General features: G+C 31.6%; 1 protein-coding gene across 1 annotated transcript; it reads left to right on the forward strand.

Annotated features, from left to right (window-relative positions):
* Nucleotides 1–3,523: 3,523 nt before the first annotated feature.
* Nucleotides 3,524–15,106, forward strand: LOC104882851 (protein DETOXIFICATION 40). Its single transcript, XM_010667268.4, has 7 exons — nucleotides 3,524–4,003; nucleotides 7,937–8,568; nucleotides 10,152–10,208; nucleotides 10,321–10,559; nucleotides 10,737–10,855; nucleotides 11,521–11,607; nucleotides 14,715–15,106. The coding sequence occupies exons 1-7, from the start codon at nucleotides 3,674–3,676 to the stop codon at nucleotides 14,775–14,777; spliced, it is 1,527 nt and encodes a 508-aa protein (XP_010665570.1). The 5' UTR covers nucleotides 3,524–3,673; the 3' UTR covers nucleotides 14,778–15,106.
* Nucleotides 15,107–15,649: the final 543 nt, after the last annotated feature.

Genomic DNA, 15,649 nt, shown 5'->3' on the forward strand with positions numbered 1-15,649 from the left:
TAATTATTTATCAACCAATTAAATTTTTTCCCTTATCATCCTATTTCCAAACCTCTCCCTATTTTTAATGTTACAAAGGAAATTGTTATATATACTTACTGGGTAGACTATCCATTAAAAATAAATAATTAAAAAATAATTAATTCTGCTGAGTTGGACTCCACTAATTATTAATGCTTATCTCTAGTGGGTAGATTACTCAGTGTTTGCACTTCTCCATAAATTTAATCTGTTTTTTTTCTATTCTAAGCGTTTATTCTATTCTAACAAATAAATAACTTATTCTTGTTAACTCTTGGATTAAGGAATTCCTATATAACTTAAGTGACACAGTAAAAGTTTTTTCTATTCTTTTACACAACTCTTATAAAAGACGGTGTCACATTAGTATTAACATGAGACCAACTGATGTCATGCTGACACGTGTGCATCATAACATCACTGGTATTAGTTAAGCGCTCGGACCTATTAGTTATGTTGACCTTAAAATTCTTCTGAATGAATTAGTTAAGCGTTGAATTATATTAGTTAAGCGATTGGACCTATTAGTTATGCTAGTAAAACCATTTGATCATTTCTCCCTCAATTTATATCTTCTCTCTCCTCTGACGACTCTAATTTCTATCTCCTATGTCACTCTCTTCTACCAACTCGTGTTTCTCTCTCCACACTGCCATTTCACCCTACTTCACCAACTTCCATTTCATTCTGAAGCCTACATCTCTTTCTTTCTTTTTCTTTCTTTTCTTTTTTGAACATGAGAAACTTTCAACTATATAAAGTTCTTTTTCGCAACTTCTTCAATCTTGATGATGAGAATTTCTCATAGCACTTTGTTTTCCTTTATCAATGAGTCTAAACTCTAATGAATCTCTTATTATGAGTTGCAGCTTTTAGGTAAAAAGTTAATTTTTTCTTCAGGTCAGTAGTCATGGTTTTCTAATGATTGGTTATCATTTTCAGGTAAATATTTATGCAACTGGGTAAATAGTTATATTTGTAAGGTTAATAGTTATGGTTTTTAATTTAGTTATTGGTAATTGTTTATAGGTTATTAGTTATAGGTTTCATGTTCTTAGTTATAGTTATGTTTATGGATAAATTCTTATATTTGTAAGGTTAATAGTTATGCTTTTTAATTATTAGTAATTGTTTATACTTTATTAGTTGTAGTTTCATTTTATTAGTTATAATTATGGTTCTGGATTAATGGTTATATTTGTAAGGTTCATAATTATGGTTTTTAGTTATTAATTATTAGTAAAATGCGTTATAATCTGATTTATATTACATAACTAATATACTTCGAATGCTTAACTAATATAATTTAACCTTAACTAATATTTTTCACCGCTTAACTAATTAATCCAGAAGCAATTTAAGATTAACATAACTAATAGTTTAAAATCGCTTAAGTAATTTCGCTGCTGGTTTGATGCACGTGCGTGATGTCAGCATGACATCAACTGGTCTCACATTAACAATAACGTGAGATCGTCTTTTCAAAAACAGACTTATTCTTTTATTAACTGATTTATGTATTGGATTTCCTTTGCCTCATGGTTGGGAATAAATGATTGGACTCTTCTAGTTAATAATGTTAATATCTAGTGGGTATATTATCGAGTGAGGGTGCGTTCTGTTCAACTTAAAAAATTAAGTTTCAGGTCCAATAAGTTCAGATAAGTTCAGATAAGTTCAGATAAGTTCAGATAAGTTGCAATAAGGTCTAATAAGTGCAATAAGTTCCAATAAGGTCTAATAAGGTCTAATAAGTTCCAATCAGGTGCAATAAGTTTCAATCAGGTGCAATAAGTTCCAATCAGGTCTAATAAGGTCCAATAAATTCCAATCAGGTTTAATAAGGTCCAATAAGGTCCAAATAGTCAATGTTTAATAAACATTTGTATTATTGTCCACTATTTTGTTATTCATAATTTCATATCACTATTAGTGGATTATGTTATTATTAGAATTTTAATTAAAGTACCACAATGATTATATAGTATTATACATGTATTTGTCTATTATTTTATTATTTATTTGTATTATGTCTATTATTTTATTATTTATTTGTATTATGTCTATTATTTTATTATTCATATTACTATTAGCTTATTATGTTATTATTAGAATTTTTTATTAAAGTACCACAATGTATAGTTTTATACTTGTATTATTGTCTATTATTTGATTATTCATATTGCTATTGAATAATCAAATAATAGACAATAATACAAGTATAAAACTATACATTGTGGTACTTTAATAAAAAATTCTAATAATAACATAATAAGCTAATAGTAATACAAGAGGAATGCACAGGCGCGATGGCTCACAAGCTGCTAAGACGAAGAATTGAAGGACGAATAATGTCTTCGTGTTATGCAAATTTTGAACAAAAAAAAAGAAAAATAGAAGGAAGAAAGGAGAAGAAAGGAGAAGTAATGAGAAGAAATCTGAGAGGTGTTGAAGCTACTGTCACTTTGAACATTTTTTTCTCTTTCTTCTAGTAACATTCAAATAAATGAAAGGTGAAGAAAGCTGAAGAAATGAATGAGGAGTTGTTGTTAGCAATAAATGTTCAGCTTATTTTCATTGATTAAGAAAAGGAGAATCAGGCCCATAATCAAGCCCTTTACAATGATAGTTCACTGCCTTTTGCTCATCTTAGATTAGTAACTACTAGTATTTTATAAAATTAATTTTTTGATTTTCTACTAGTGTTTTATAAAATTAAAACAACACTATTAGATATATTAGTGATGAAAGTTATTATAGGCAAATATATAAATAGTAATTTTTTGTTAAATTAATTATCATAAGAGATAATTAATAATCATTATTTTTTAAAGGACGAATTATAATAATTATTATTCCATAAAAAATTTTGAGGGTAGTATTTACGTTAGTGGTAATATTTATGTTATTCATGGTCAATGTTTTTGTCTAATAAGGTCAAATAAGTTTCAATCAGGTTCAATAAGGTCTAATAAGTTTCAATCAGGTCCAATAAGGTCTAATAAGTTTCAATCAGGGTCAAGAAGTTCCAATAAGGTCCAATAAGGTCAATCAGGTTCAACCAGGTCCAATAAGTTCCAATCAGGTTCAATCAGGTCCAATAAGTTGAATCAGGTCCAATCAGGTCCAATCAGGTTTAATAAGTTCCAATAAGTTCAGTTCAGGTTCAATAAGTTCAGTTCAGATAAGTTCCAATAAGTTCAGGTCCAATAAGTTGAATAGAACGCACCCTGAGAAGACAATATTTTTAAGCGAAAATTGCTATATCTAACCACTGAATAAATTACTCATTAGAAACAAATAATTACAAAATAATTGATTCTTTTAACTTAGACTCTGCTATTTATTAAAGTGTAACATAACCTAATTATATATGTTCATGGCCCTAAATTACCCACATAGCTACATAAATTATACTTCTTGGTTTGGTTGAAAGTTCCACGTCACCTCATTTTTCCTCCAACCCCACTCACACCCATAATTTGCAGCCAATACATTTACACACCCCACTCACTAAATTTAATTTCTCCCACCCAAAACATTATATATTCTCTGACCATTTTACACCTCCCAAAAGATCCACCCCTGCCTCCATAGAAAAACGCACCCAGACCCAACCCTCTCTAGTCTCTACTACCGCTCGCCACCAATTATGGGCTCAAACGGCCAATATGAAGAGCCTCTTCTACTATCAAAACCACCACTTCCCCCGCCGCAAAAACCCGCGGCGGAGGAAGTAAGCTCGGCTCTCGAGAACACGCTTACAAACCATGACATGACTAGTCCACGTCGCCTGTGGCTAGCCACATGGCTTGAAATGACTTACTTGGTCCCACTTGCTGGACCTGCTATCGTTGTTTACTTGCTAAACAACGTCATTTCTATGTCCACTCAGATCTTTTGTGGTCACCTCGGTAATCTCGAACTCGCCGCCTCTTCTCTTGGTAATAATGGTGTCCAACTTTTGGCTTATGGTCTCATGGTATGTTTCATCTCAGATTCTCATCCATTTTTTTTTATTCTATGTTCACTAGTCAATAAATAAGGAAGACAAATTAGTGTCTGTAGACATTTTGTCAACTAATTTTTTAATTATTCTTTTCGTACCTTTTGTTTGCAACATTTCACTTAAACTACAGGAAATCGTAAATTTACAACTTAAGTATGAATTTCATCATTTTTTATGGAAATGTTCTTCATTGATTTGTATTTCTTCAAATTTTGATGATGTTTTTAAAAATACTGAAGAAATGGGTTTATGCGTAGATAAAGGAAAGGAAAAGTGTAACGTATAAAAAGATGTTTTTTTTTCCTAAATTGTGTTAGCTCTAGAATACTCGATGATTGGAACCTGGTCCTTTATCACTGCTTTCTTTCTGAGGTCGATTTTTCTCCTTTTGTGTTACTTTTTGATGTCGAATTTTAATTGTAGTCTTCAAATCTATGTTGTTGTTCTTGCGATTATTTCAAGATAAACATAATAAGAAGAAAAAAAAACCCTTTCAAAAACCAAAAAAAAAGAAAAAGAACAGAAAAAGTTTCTTCATAGTTATGTTCGGCCACCTTTTAGATGATGAATGAATTTGTTACACCTTTCATTCCCTTTTTTTTTGTGCTAAATTACTCAGACTTTAGTGAAGATACGTGTGTAGATTCTGTTCTTGTTTAAAAGGGAGGGTTGAAATGTTTGATACCTAAATTTCATTTGAAAACAACTAAAGATATAATAAAGGAGATGAGACAAATTAAGCTGACAATGATTTCATAAAATAATTCGTATTTTTTTTCTTGTTCTTGTGGGTGGGTGTGTTTGTTTGAAGAGTAGTAAATTTGGTGCTTGTCATGATGTAATAGGAGAATATAGGGAGTGCTATGCATTTTCTATTAAGTTAAAGAAGTCTATACATTTTCTTAAGCATAGGGAGTCCTATGTTGTTTCTGATTTGCACCCCGCTACGCCGTAAACTTGAAAAGTATATCCTCCTTTTTTTATACATATATATTATTTTATTCGTCTCATAATATAATGTTTGTTTCTCTTCTAATATCAAATTTTTAAAACTTTGACAAAATATTTCGCATAATACATATAAAAAAAAATGCTCATATATGATCTTATTAAGTCCGCTTCAACGAGTACTTTTATAATATCAATTTTGTTAATTTTTGTATTAATACGGAATAGAAATATTAAAAGTCAAAGATATATTTGAAAACTGTGTGAAAAAGAAATAAATACCGTACTATAAGAGAAATGGAATAGTGTTATTATCTGAAGAGAAAAATGGTACAGTCAAATTTAGAGGGCGGGGTTGTGGCGATTGAAAATGTTTACCACTCACTATATAGGTTAAATGGAGAATATGGAGATGGTCAAGGATGACAAGCGAATCGTCTTTTTCTGTTTCTATTGGATGCTACCATAATAAGTAGTGAATGGACACTGGAACTAATAAACATATATTTTTTTATATTAAGTTGAAATCTATACTAATATATTAAAAAGTGTTCCTAAGAACGTATATATGCCACGTGTCACCCTCCCTCATCCGATAGCGTTCTATCCACGTCTTTCTCATATAGTAAAAAAAGAAGAAAAATTGTTTACGTAAAGATTCAAACCCACAACCTCAAGTATGAAAATAAGAAATCCAACCATTGCTCCACCATACCATTATTGATTTTGTAATCAAAATTAATGATGACATATGAATGAAAAACGTTTGAAATACATATAATGAATAAGATGACTTTTTTAAATGAGTATGAGAATACTTATTTAACTACTAATAAATTATAGCAAAGAGAAAATTCGGGGCATCACCCGAGTCTAAATACTAGTTTTTTACGAATAAGGGAATTTCTCTTGCAAGAGGCGAGAGATTTGATCCTAACATGTGTGGGTTACTGTGGGATCATAGGTGATGTCAACAACACAAGTTGCCGATGTTGCTTAATATAGAAACATAATGGTATGATGGATGGATATATATATATATATATATATATATATATATATATATATATAGTAGATATTTAATTAAAAGTATTTTTTTTCTTATAGGAGAGAATTTTTTGGTGGCTTAAATGTTGTGAGACCAGGATGATTTTTTTCCATAAATGTAAGTTTTGTTCCCTTTCTGGGGTAAAATTTATTCCCTTACAAATTACAAGTATGACTAAGGTGGTCCTTGAAACATACTACCTCCGTTCTCTTTTAGTTGCAACGTTTGACAAATTGCACTATTCATGTTCTCTTATTTCACCACATTTATTGATTTATATGTTAAACAAAATATAGTCATGTGGGGTCTTGTTTGATTCGTTTCGATGTAAGCTTTCATAATATCAAATTTTTATAATTTTTACTTACATACAATTAGAGATAAAACGATTTGAAATTGTACATTGGCAAGCGTGAAAGTCAAAATGTTGCAACTAAATAAAAACAGAGGTAGTATGAGGTAAACATGATGTTAGCAATTACATCCTGCATTTTTCTAATTATCGCCCATTTCTTCAACTCCATTATGGGGGAAGGGATAAATTCATGCCAATAAATTTTAATTTTTTTAAGCTAAAATACGTAAATAAAAACATGTAATATGTATAAAAATATGGGTGGTTTTAGTAAGTACGGGCGGTAATATTAACACTTTTTTGTAGCGAAAGTTTATCAACTCTTGATTGTATTTCCATAAATAAACGATAAAATATTATATTTCATCCGTTTTGTTTCAAACGAAACATTGGCTGAAATGACACTATTCATTGATCAATATTGACTCCAATTAATTGTCATTATATAAAGAAAAACATATTCAAGTGGAGTCTTATTAAATACGTCACGATAATACTATCAAGTTATAACTTTTTTATATTTTTTACGTAAATGATTAAAGAAGTGCGTTGATTTGCGTGAAAAAGCAAACGTTTTATTTAAAATAAAACGGAAGGAATATTAAGATTTTGTTAAATATGTTTCAAAATGTACTCTATAATATCAATTTTTTTATAATAATTATTGTACAGAATTAAAGATATCAACAAATAAAGTTATGTTTGAACAAGGATTAGAGAAATGGTTTTCTATATAGAAATAGACATTAGACAGGACTGTAAAAATTTGTCAATGAATTGATCACGTGAATAATATGACGAATGTGGACACTGGACAGTGCAGTTTGCTACTCGTCATTAATGCTATTCTAAATCCGGATACCCCAAAAAAGTTAATAATGAGAGATAATGCTAGTCTTTTACAGTGTTTTAAGTCAAGTCAATTTTATCTGCACTTAGGAATTAGAGTTATTACTACGTGTTTGTTTTTGTTTTTATTTTTTCTTTCAACTTTATTATTAGTGGTCAGAGTTCTGTCCACTATGACCATGATTTCCCTCCAATCTAATTAGGTGTCGTTAGGTTGATCAAGTACAATTTTCCAAGAAGTTTTTACCATGTACAAGCATTTTCTAGGAAGTGGAAAATGTTATATGGTTGAACAATGAGAAGTTAATTCCTATTGGAAGTTCCACTCATGTTACAGGACATTTGTGCGAAGTGGAACTTCCTAGAAAGTGTGACTTCCAATGGACACAGAGGAATTGAAAAAGTGACATGTCATTAGAAAAATGCAGGAAGTAATCCATATTACAAATTATCTTCCTTCTTTGGATCAAAAAATTTCTATCTATGAATGCGAAGATACAAAACTTAGGACAATAGTTCAATTGAATACAATATTTGAACAGAAATTAATATGGTGTCCAAATTCTTTAACAGTGTTGAGCACCTCTTTCACTTGTAACATTCATATTTATCAGCAAGTTATTAGGTGATGAAGATTTGAAGCTAGGACTTAATGTATTTCCTTTTTAATCATATGTTAATGAATCATGAACTTATGCACATGTAGCTTGGTATGGGAAGCGCAGTGGAAACACTATGTGGGCAAGCATATGGTGCTAATAAATACGATATGCTCGGAGTTTATATGCAACGATCAACGGTCCTCCTAATGGCCACCGGAATTCCTCTAATGATTGTTTACCTGTTCTCAAAGGACCTTCTGATACTACTAGGGGAACCAGAGAACATAGCCTCAGCTGCAGCTATTTTCATATATGGTTTAATCCCTCAAATATTTGCATATGCTTGCAATTTCCCAATACAAAAGTTCCTCCAATCACAAAGCGTGGTGTTCCCAAGCGCATACATCTCAGCTGCTGCCCTTTTGGTCCACATTGGGCTCACTTGGGTCACGGTTAACAAGCTTGGTTGGGGCCTTATTGGGGCTTCTTTAGTGTTGAGCTTTTCATGGTGGATCATAGTCGTGGCTCAATTTGTTTACATATTGGTGAGCTCGAGGTTTAAGTACACTTGGACTGGGTTTAGCTGTGCTGCGTTTAGTGGGCTCTGGGATTTCCTCAAGTTGTCTGCTGCCTCGGCTGTGATGCTCTGCTTGGAGACTTGGTATTACCAGATCTTGGTGTTGATTGCTGGCTTGCTTGACAATGCCGAGATTGCCTTAGATTCCCTCTCCGTAAGGTAAATAAATTTCTTCCCCCTCCACTTATAAGTTACTCTTGGTAATGCATATGAAATGCACCTTAAGAAACCTTATACATGTTACCTTTAATGCCCTACTAATTCTAGCTAACGGGACGCTCAGGCAACCCAAAGATATATCAGGGACATTCTAGATATTTGGCTTCTTTTAGGACTGAATTACCTCTGTTTGGACATAATAGTTGCATTTTTGTTATTTTAGGGTGTAGAGATTTCAAGTTTCCTACAACACATGGAGTGTTTGTGAGTAGCTTTACGAACATACCCATTACTGAGGTTTAAGTAACAAGGGGGGTGGAGAATGATCCAACTATTAGAAAGGGTACGACAATGCCCAAAGCCTTCATCGCGAAACTTTTTTTTTTTATTTCATATCCTCTTGTAACTCTCTTCATCCAAATCTCTTGGCTACTTTGAAAATCCTCATAATCTCAACTCTGTGCTTTTCTTACTGGTGCGTTTTATAATCGATGTTATATTCACCAAACCAATGTAACCAGTTCCCCTTATCGATAATCAAAATCCTTGACTTCAATCTTCTACTGTATATCTTCATCAAATTCTACCCCTTATGGTGTTTCCACATATCAATCTCCACATACGGAATTTCTATTACACCCATCTTTTCAATATAATCCTTCGTAAATGCTCGACATTATGTCCCATATATAATAACTATTAGTAGGGACCTTCTAATGTGACTATTTCTTTACGGACCAAAAAAAAAAGTTTTCTCCCCCTGTAATAAGTCAAAACTAGGGATAAAGTGTGGACTAGAAAGTTCCCGTTTTCCAACCTTGCATTTATGTTTCCACCATGGATGTTATAATGTGGATTGAGTTTTTTGTATCAAGGAGAAAATGGTCCCCAATTCATAAACTTCAGTTGTCATTTTTGTACACCAAGCAATCGATCTTGTCTGTAAGAGTATGTACTATGACCGAGGTGTGTGGCTCTTTGTTGCTGTGGGGCCTTTGAACTGCTTGTCCTGTTATAACACATTATCGCATGTTAATCCGAATTTTCTAAATTGGTGGTGGCTGAAAAGTTGAAATTTGGAAAAGGTAGATTAAACTGATATTTACTATATAGGTCATACTGGTTCAGGAGTTAGTAGTTACAATCCTCACAATCCCAGTGTGAGGATATGTGAACAACAATACATATTTTGTTGAGTACTATGTACTTGCCAGTTGCCACCTTTTGCATATGATATGTTCGTTATGTAGTTAACTAATTCCACTCTATGTGTGTAGTTTTTCATTGAACCTTCTTTAAACATGGCTGTACGACTATCGTAGTATGTCAATCCACTATACTAGTGTATAATCATCTGTTAAAAGTTCAACTGTTATTATCTCTGTTCCATATATGAGTCAATTCAGGTGCATTGCCACATGTTAATTATTGCATAAAAATTCAAGATAGACTAAGAATAGTTTACAAACAATCAAATACCTTAAAATGACAAAGAGTATGACATGGAATATTTATGAGACGAGATTAAGAAACAAAGAAATAATTCAGGTTTATGAGTTGTGACTTTGTGAGTATAATTGCAGCATGACAATATCAGGATGGGTGTTCATGATATCAGTAGGTTTCAACGCCGCTGCAAGGTTAGTACTCTTCATTCCTATACTATTAGTATTTCATCATAATTGAGACATAGATTGGTTGTTCTCTTTCTTTATTATGGATTGATATTTTTTTGGTGTTATGATTTCGCAGTGTAAGAGTGAGTAATGAGTTAGGAGCAAGACACCCGAAATCAGCATCATTTTCTGTAGTGGCAGTGACAACCCTGTCCTTCTTGGTAGCCCTTGTCTTCGCCATCCTTGTGCTCATTTTTCGGTATGAGCTCAGCTATATCTTCACTGGTGGCACTGAAGTTTCTGAGGCTGTTGCAGATCTCTCACCCTTCCTTGCCATTTCTATCCTTCTTAATGGAATTCAACCTGTTTTATCAGGTAATGAGAGTTCGAGTTTCTGTTTTTCTGAAATTTCATATTCAACAGTAATATTTTTTGATGACTTTTTTGAGCCATTTTTTTTTGTTAAATTGGTGATCACTTATGTGACAAATTCATTTATACTCTAATAATATGCAATATATGCATTTACTGAAGTTTATGTTCATTTTGAAGGTGTGGCGGTTGGATGTGGATGGCAATCCTTCGTTGCTTATGTAAATGTGGCATGTTATTATGTGGTTGGAATTCCTGTTGGTGTTCTGCTTGGATTCTACTTTAAGCTTGGCGTTAAGGTAAACTTTTGTTCATGGTTTATGTTATTACGTGACTAATGATTCACAAAAATTGCAACTTTATGTGAGATTAATACTTGGCATCTCATGGTTCGTTTGTTGTCGTTTCGGGTTTCCAATTGTTCAAGAAACCCATAATATATAACATCTTGTTTGGTTGCAATGAGAATTAAATTCCCATAGAAATTTACAATATGTGAAAAATTAATTTCCTTATGAAATTTCTAGGAATTACTCTAAATTGTATTCATAAGGAAAGTTGTAATTCATAGAAATTGATCTAGGAATTGCGAGTGATCAAGAGGAGGGTAGATAAATAAATTCCTACTGAATTTCAAATTCCCATGAATTTTCATTGCCCTCATTTTCCCTACTCCTTATCAACCAAACACCTATCTAAATCTAAAAATCGTGGGAATTTCTATTGCCTATCTAATTTCTTGTATACCAAACAATCATCAAAACCATAAAACAAGTATATCACGACTTCAAAAATGTTAAAATCAAAAATCAAAAATTGATAGTAATACCTAGTCTTAAAGTCGTCGTTCTTTCGAATGTTTTTTATTTAGTTCTAACTCATAAATTGTGTTTGAAAGTAAGAAAGAAATTATCTTTTGATTACTTAAAAGTAATGATTTTGACATATTATTGTGTCATTGTAGGGAATATGGGGTGGGATGATTGGAGGTACAGTAATACAAACTGTAATTCTACTGTGGGTCACGTTCCGAACAGATTGGCAAAAAGAGGTACTGTTTATATGCAACTCATTAAATTATGTGTTATTTGGTACATACTCCTAGTTCTTGATGAAATTTTTTATATGCTTCATTAGAATATTTTTTGTCCTATGAATATGTGTTTCTTTGTTCTTTTACTGAAGTTTCAAGAAAATTAACTAATTTACCGTTGATAATTATACTCTCTTTGTAATAGTTTTAATAAGTATACATTCCTAAACATTAGGAGATTGAAAATCTTGATAATACACATTGAAACAAATGTAAGATAGTTTACACGAGTGTATTAGTGAGAAACTGTGGACAAAATATTGGACAAAACATTATGGTATAGAATTGTAAACATGATTAGTAGAATTAACTAAAAATAGGTGAAGTGGAGTAAATACCAAGTACTTGTAGTCTCTTAATCAACGAGCAAAGTGTAATTTGTCCATAAGCTAGGAATAATCTCAAATTTGCAATATGAGAGTAAAGACAAACTCAGATTGACAATGATATGTAACTACTGTAACTATGTCAATTAATTAATCTATAAATTAGTTTGAGGATTAATGATGTGGACCACAAAGACCATTATGAGTTTCTCTATTGGTAGTACAACTATATAAAACATAGATTATGACATTTCGTTTTTAGGTAAACGTAGATTATGACATTTCGTTTTTAGGTAAACGAAGGTGTCGGAGTAATGCTGATGTTTGCAGTGGTAGTAGGGTAATGGTCCAATATTTAGTGTCTCAAATATAGTGTATCAACCGTTAACGTCATGGAGTATGAGAGTGACCCACTGAAGTGGAGTAGTATGTAATGCGTCATTAATTACGTGTTAAGTGGGACAAACAACATTTGGATTTGTTAAGTAGGTAGGTAATAACAACTGCATAATTTTGTTTCATCTCATGTATGTAACGCGAGCTGTTGTAACTGTTAGTGCTCTTTATTTGGAATCTCCACACACAACGTCTTGATATCTCTCTCTCCTACCAAGGCTTCATTGTCATTATACTAAATCTTATCTTTATTTTCGAACGAGTGGACGAATGGTATATAATTAGAATTGATGTTGCTTCGTACTTCATTTTCTTATCTATTACTCAAGTTAATCTTCTCCGTGGCTTTTGTATAGAAAATCACCGAGGAATTATTAGTTTGAAAAGGTGAAACTTTTAATATGTGAAGTTTTACTCATTTTTTCGCTTCAATCTGTTTTGCAAAGTTCTACTTTATTTTTAAATTGGCAAAAGAAATATTATTAATTAAGTGGTCTATGATCCACTTTTATTTGCTATCTATATTTAAGTGCGTTTTAGGTTTAACATGTTATGTCATAACATATTGTGTAATATGCATAATAACATAGACTCCAACAAAAATGATATGGACTATACCAATAATGACATGAATATCTATCATGTCATTATGTCATTTATTTTATGTCATTTGAGTTCTTTCTACCAAAGAAGCGATTATTTGTAGATTGTCATAATACCATAAATTATGGTGTAACAATTTCATCTAAAAATTTGTGTTTATATATATTTAATGTAAGTGGACCAAAAAATTGGACCCTGTGTTCTCTCTCTTTAAATGTTCCTATTAGTTTAACGTAAGTGGATCTAAAAAATATATTAACTCTCTTATTGCCTAAAATATTGTGTCTATAGGGATTGCACAAATTATTATAATAGACGGTCTAATTTTAATATAAAATTAGACAATCGAAGCCTACATTTTCTTAAGAAGTCCATTCAATTTCTCTCTAACCTAACACTATTTTTAGGTATCTTGCACCATCCAAGTCGTCCATTCTCTTCTCCTTCCTTTGTTTTCCTTTGAATTTTGAATTAGAACAAACAATTTTTAAAAATAGTCTGACAGTCTTCAGAATGGATTAAACTAGTCACTAAAATACTAAATGGACTAAATCAGTTACTAACGGCCCGTTTGGTAGTTGGTCATAAATGATGGTAATGAGAATGAATTTGTGTAAAATATCATTGTCCATTACCATGGTAATGCTAATTTATCATAAAGTGTCCACTTTCCTTCTTGAATTTTCATTCCCATCCAATACCACCTTGTAGGGTGGTAATGAATGGTAATGAAAGTTGCTTCCCCTTGGAGACAAAAACACAAGTTTAGGGGTGAGATTGCTTGTCCATGGAGAAAAAATGCCTCCCCGTGGAGATTTTAAGGGTGTTTCCCTAATAAAATTACACTTAAAATTCATTCCCATTACTGCAATTTATTAACGACTACCAAACGGGCCGTAAATGAATTAAAGAATGTTATTAATGAATAGATTAAACTGGTCACTAAATAGATTAAAGTAGTAACTATATTTAGAAAGATGATCCATACTCTTCTTAATATTGGGCTTGGGCCGTGCCTAGTTTTATATTAAAAGTAGACGGTCTCTTACAAAACCAATTGTAGTGATTGAGTAGAGTTTCGAAAACAAGAGTATTACTTTAATTATATATACACTATTATTAATTTATTACTCCATTTCACAAAGAACTGCTGACCCTAGTTTATCTATATTTTGGCAAAGAGCAATCTATCAGAGTAATGTTGTTTTACTTGCCCCCGTCTCTCTCTCTTTTAGTTAAAAATCTAATAAACTCAATACTCTTGCTCTTTCTTAAAGCATAGTAAAGAAAACATACCTGATCAATTTTTCATTCTCTTTCTTCTTGTATGAATTAAAATTATGGCATTAGAGTAAGTCAATAGCTATATAGTTATATGTGAAATACAGGACTATGTTATGTAGTAATTGGTGATATATATACAAGTCCTTTGAAATGGTACTCTACTACTGTCACCATTTCATTATTAGGACAAGTTAAGCGAGGAAGATAAATATGTTTTACCAATGTTTCTTAATAAATTTGTATACATATGTTCTGTTAAAAATTAAGATTAGCTTAAGATAAACATCATCCTTCTGAAATCACTCCGTACATTCATCAGGAGGCAAATGCAATTTTAGATGATCTTTTGTTTTTTGGTTGTCAATTATAATTATATTGAAAATGTAGATGTGATCGGAGTTAATAATGAAGTATATAATATGATATTAAATCACATTGAATGTTGGAAATTTGCAGGTAGAGAAAGCTGCGAGCCGACTAGATAAATGGGAAGCCGTGAAAGAGCCTTTGCTAAACTAGATTAGTTAATATATTAAATCTTCGTTCAGTATGAAAATACATGCAAGAAAAAAAATATGATAGTAGTGTAGTTTCTCATTCATACAAACAGCTTCAACTTGGACGTGCATGCAAATTTTGGTCATGAAAACTGAGAGATGGATGCGTTTATAGTGTGAAACCTCCATGTATGATGTGGAACTCTATCAACAAAGTTTTGGTGTAATGATATGGGGTTATGTTAGCCAGTTTCTAAATTGTTGTAAAGATTACTGCATCAAGTTAGCGGATCATGTTGTCTTGAATGACTGAAATTATATATCTATGAAGGAAATTAAGATTAGTCTCCAGATGAGATCGTTTTTGATTGCATGGGTTCTAAGTTTTTAGTGCTTGTATATTTGGTACTACACTACTACTGAGATCAAAATCTTTGACTCATAATTTGTACACCATGTGTGTTTCATTTATTTTATAACTTCATCTGTTTCAGTTTAGTTGTGACACTTTTAAAATTACGGATTCTTAGCCAATTTTTGAAGAGGATATAGATAGAGAAATAAAATAAAAGGGTCTCATGTGATAAAAGAGAGAGATGAGTTTTTACCCAAAATAAAAGTATTACAACTAAATTGAAGCTTCCTAAAATAAAAATGTATCACAACTAAATTGAAACGGATGAAGTAGTAGTTATTATTACTATATTTAAAACGCATTATAATTAATCAATATAAATAAGTGGCACGCATGCAGTGGCGGAACTTGACCAACAATTTTATAGGGGCCGAGTAGGCAAATTAAAAGGCTAAAAACTTAATTGTAAAATTTAAAGGATGAATAAAAACACTAACAAAAGCAGATCATCAAAGTTTACATATATTATTACCATTGAT

This window comes from Beta vulgaris, chromosome 8, assembly GCF_026745355.1.
Source record: "Beta vulgaris subsp. vulgaris cultivar EL10 chromosome 8, EL10.2, whole genome shotgun sequence".
In the NCBI taxonomy this organism is placed as follows: Eukaryota; Viridiplantae; Streptophyta; class Magnoliopsida; order Caryophyllales; family Amaranthaceae; genus Beta; species Beta vulgaris.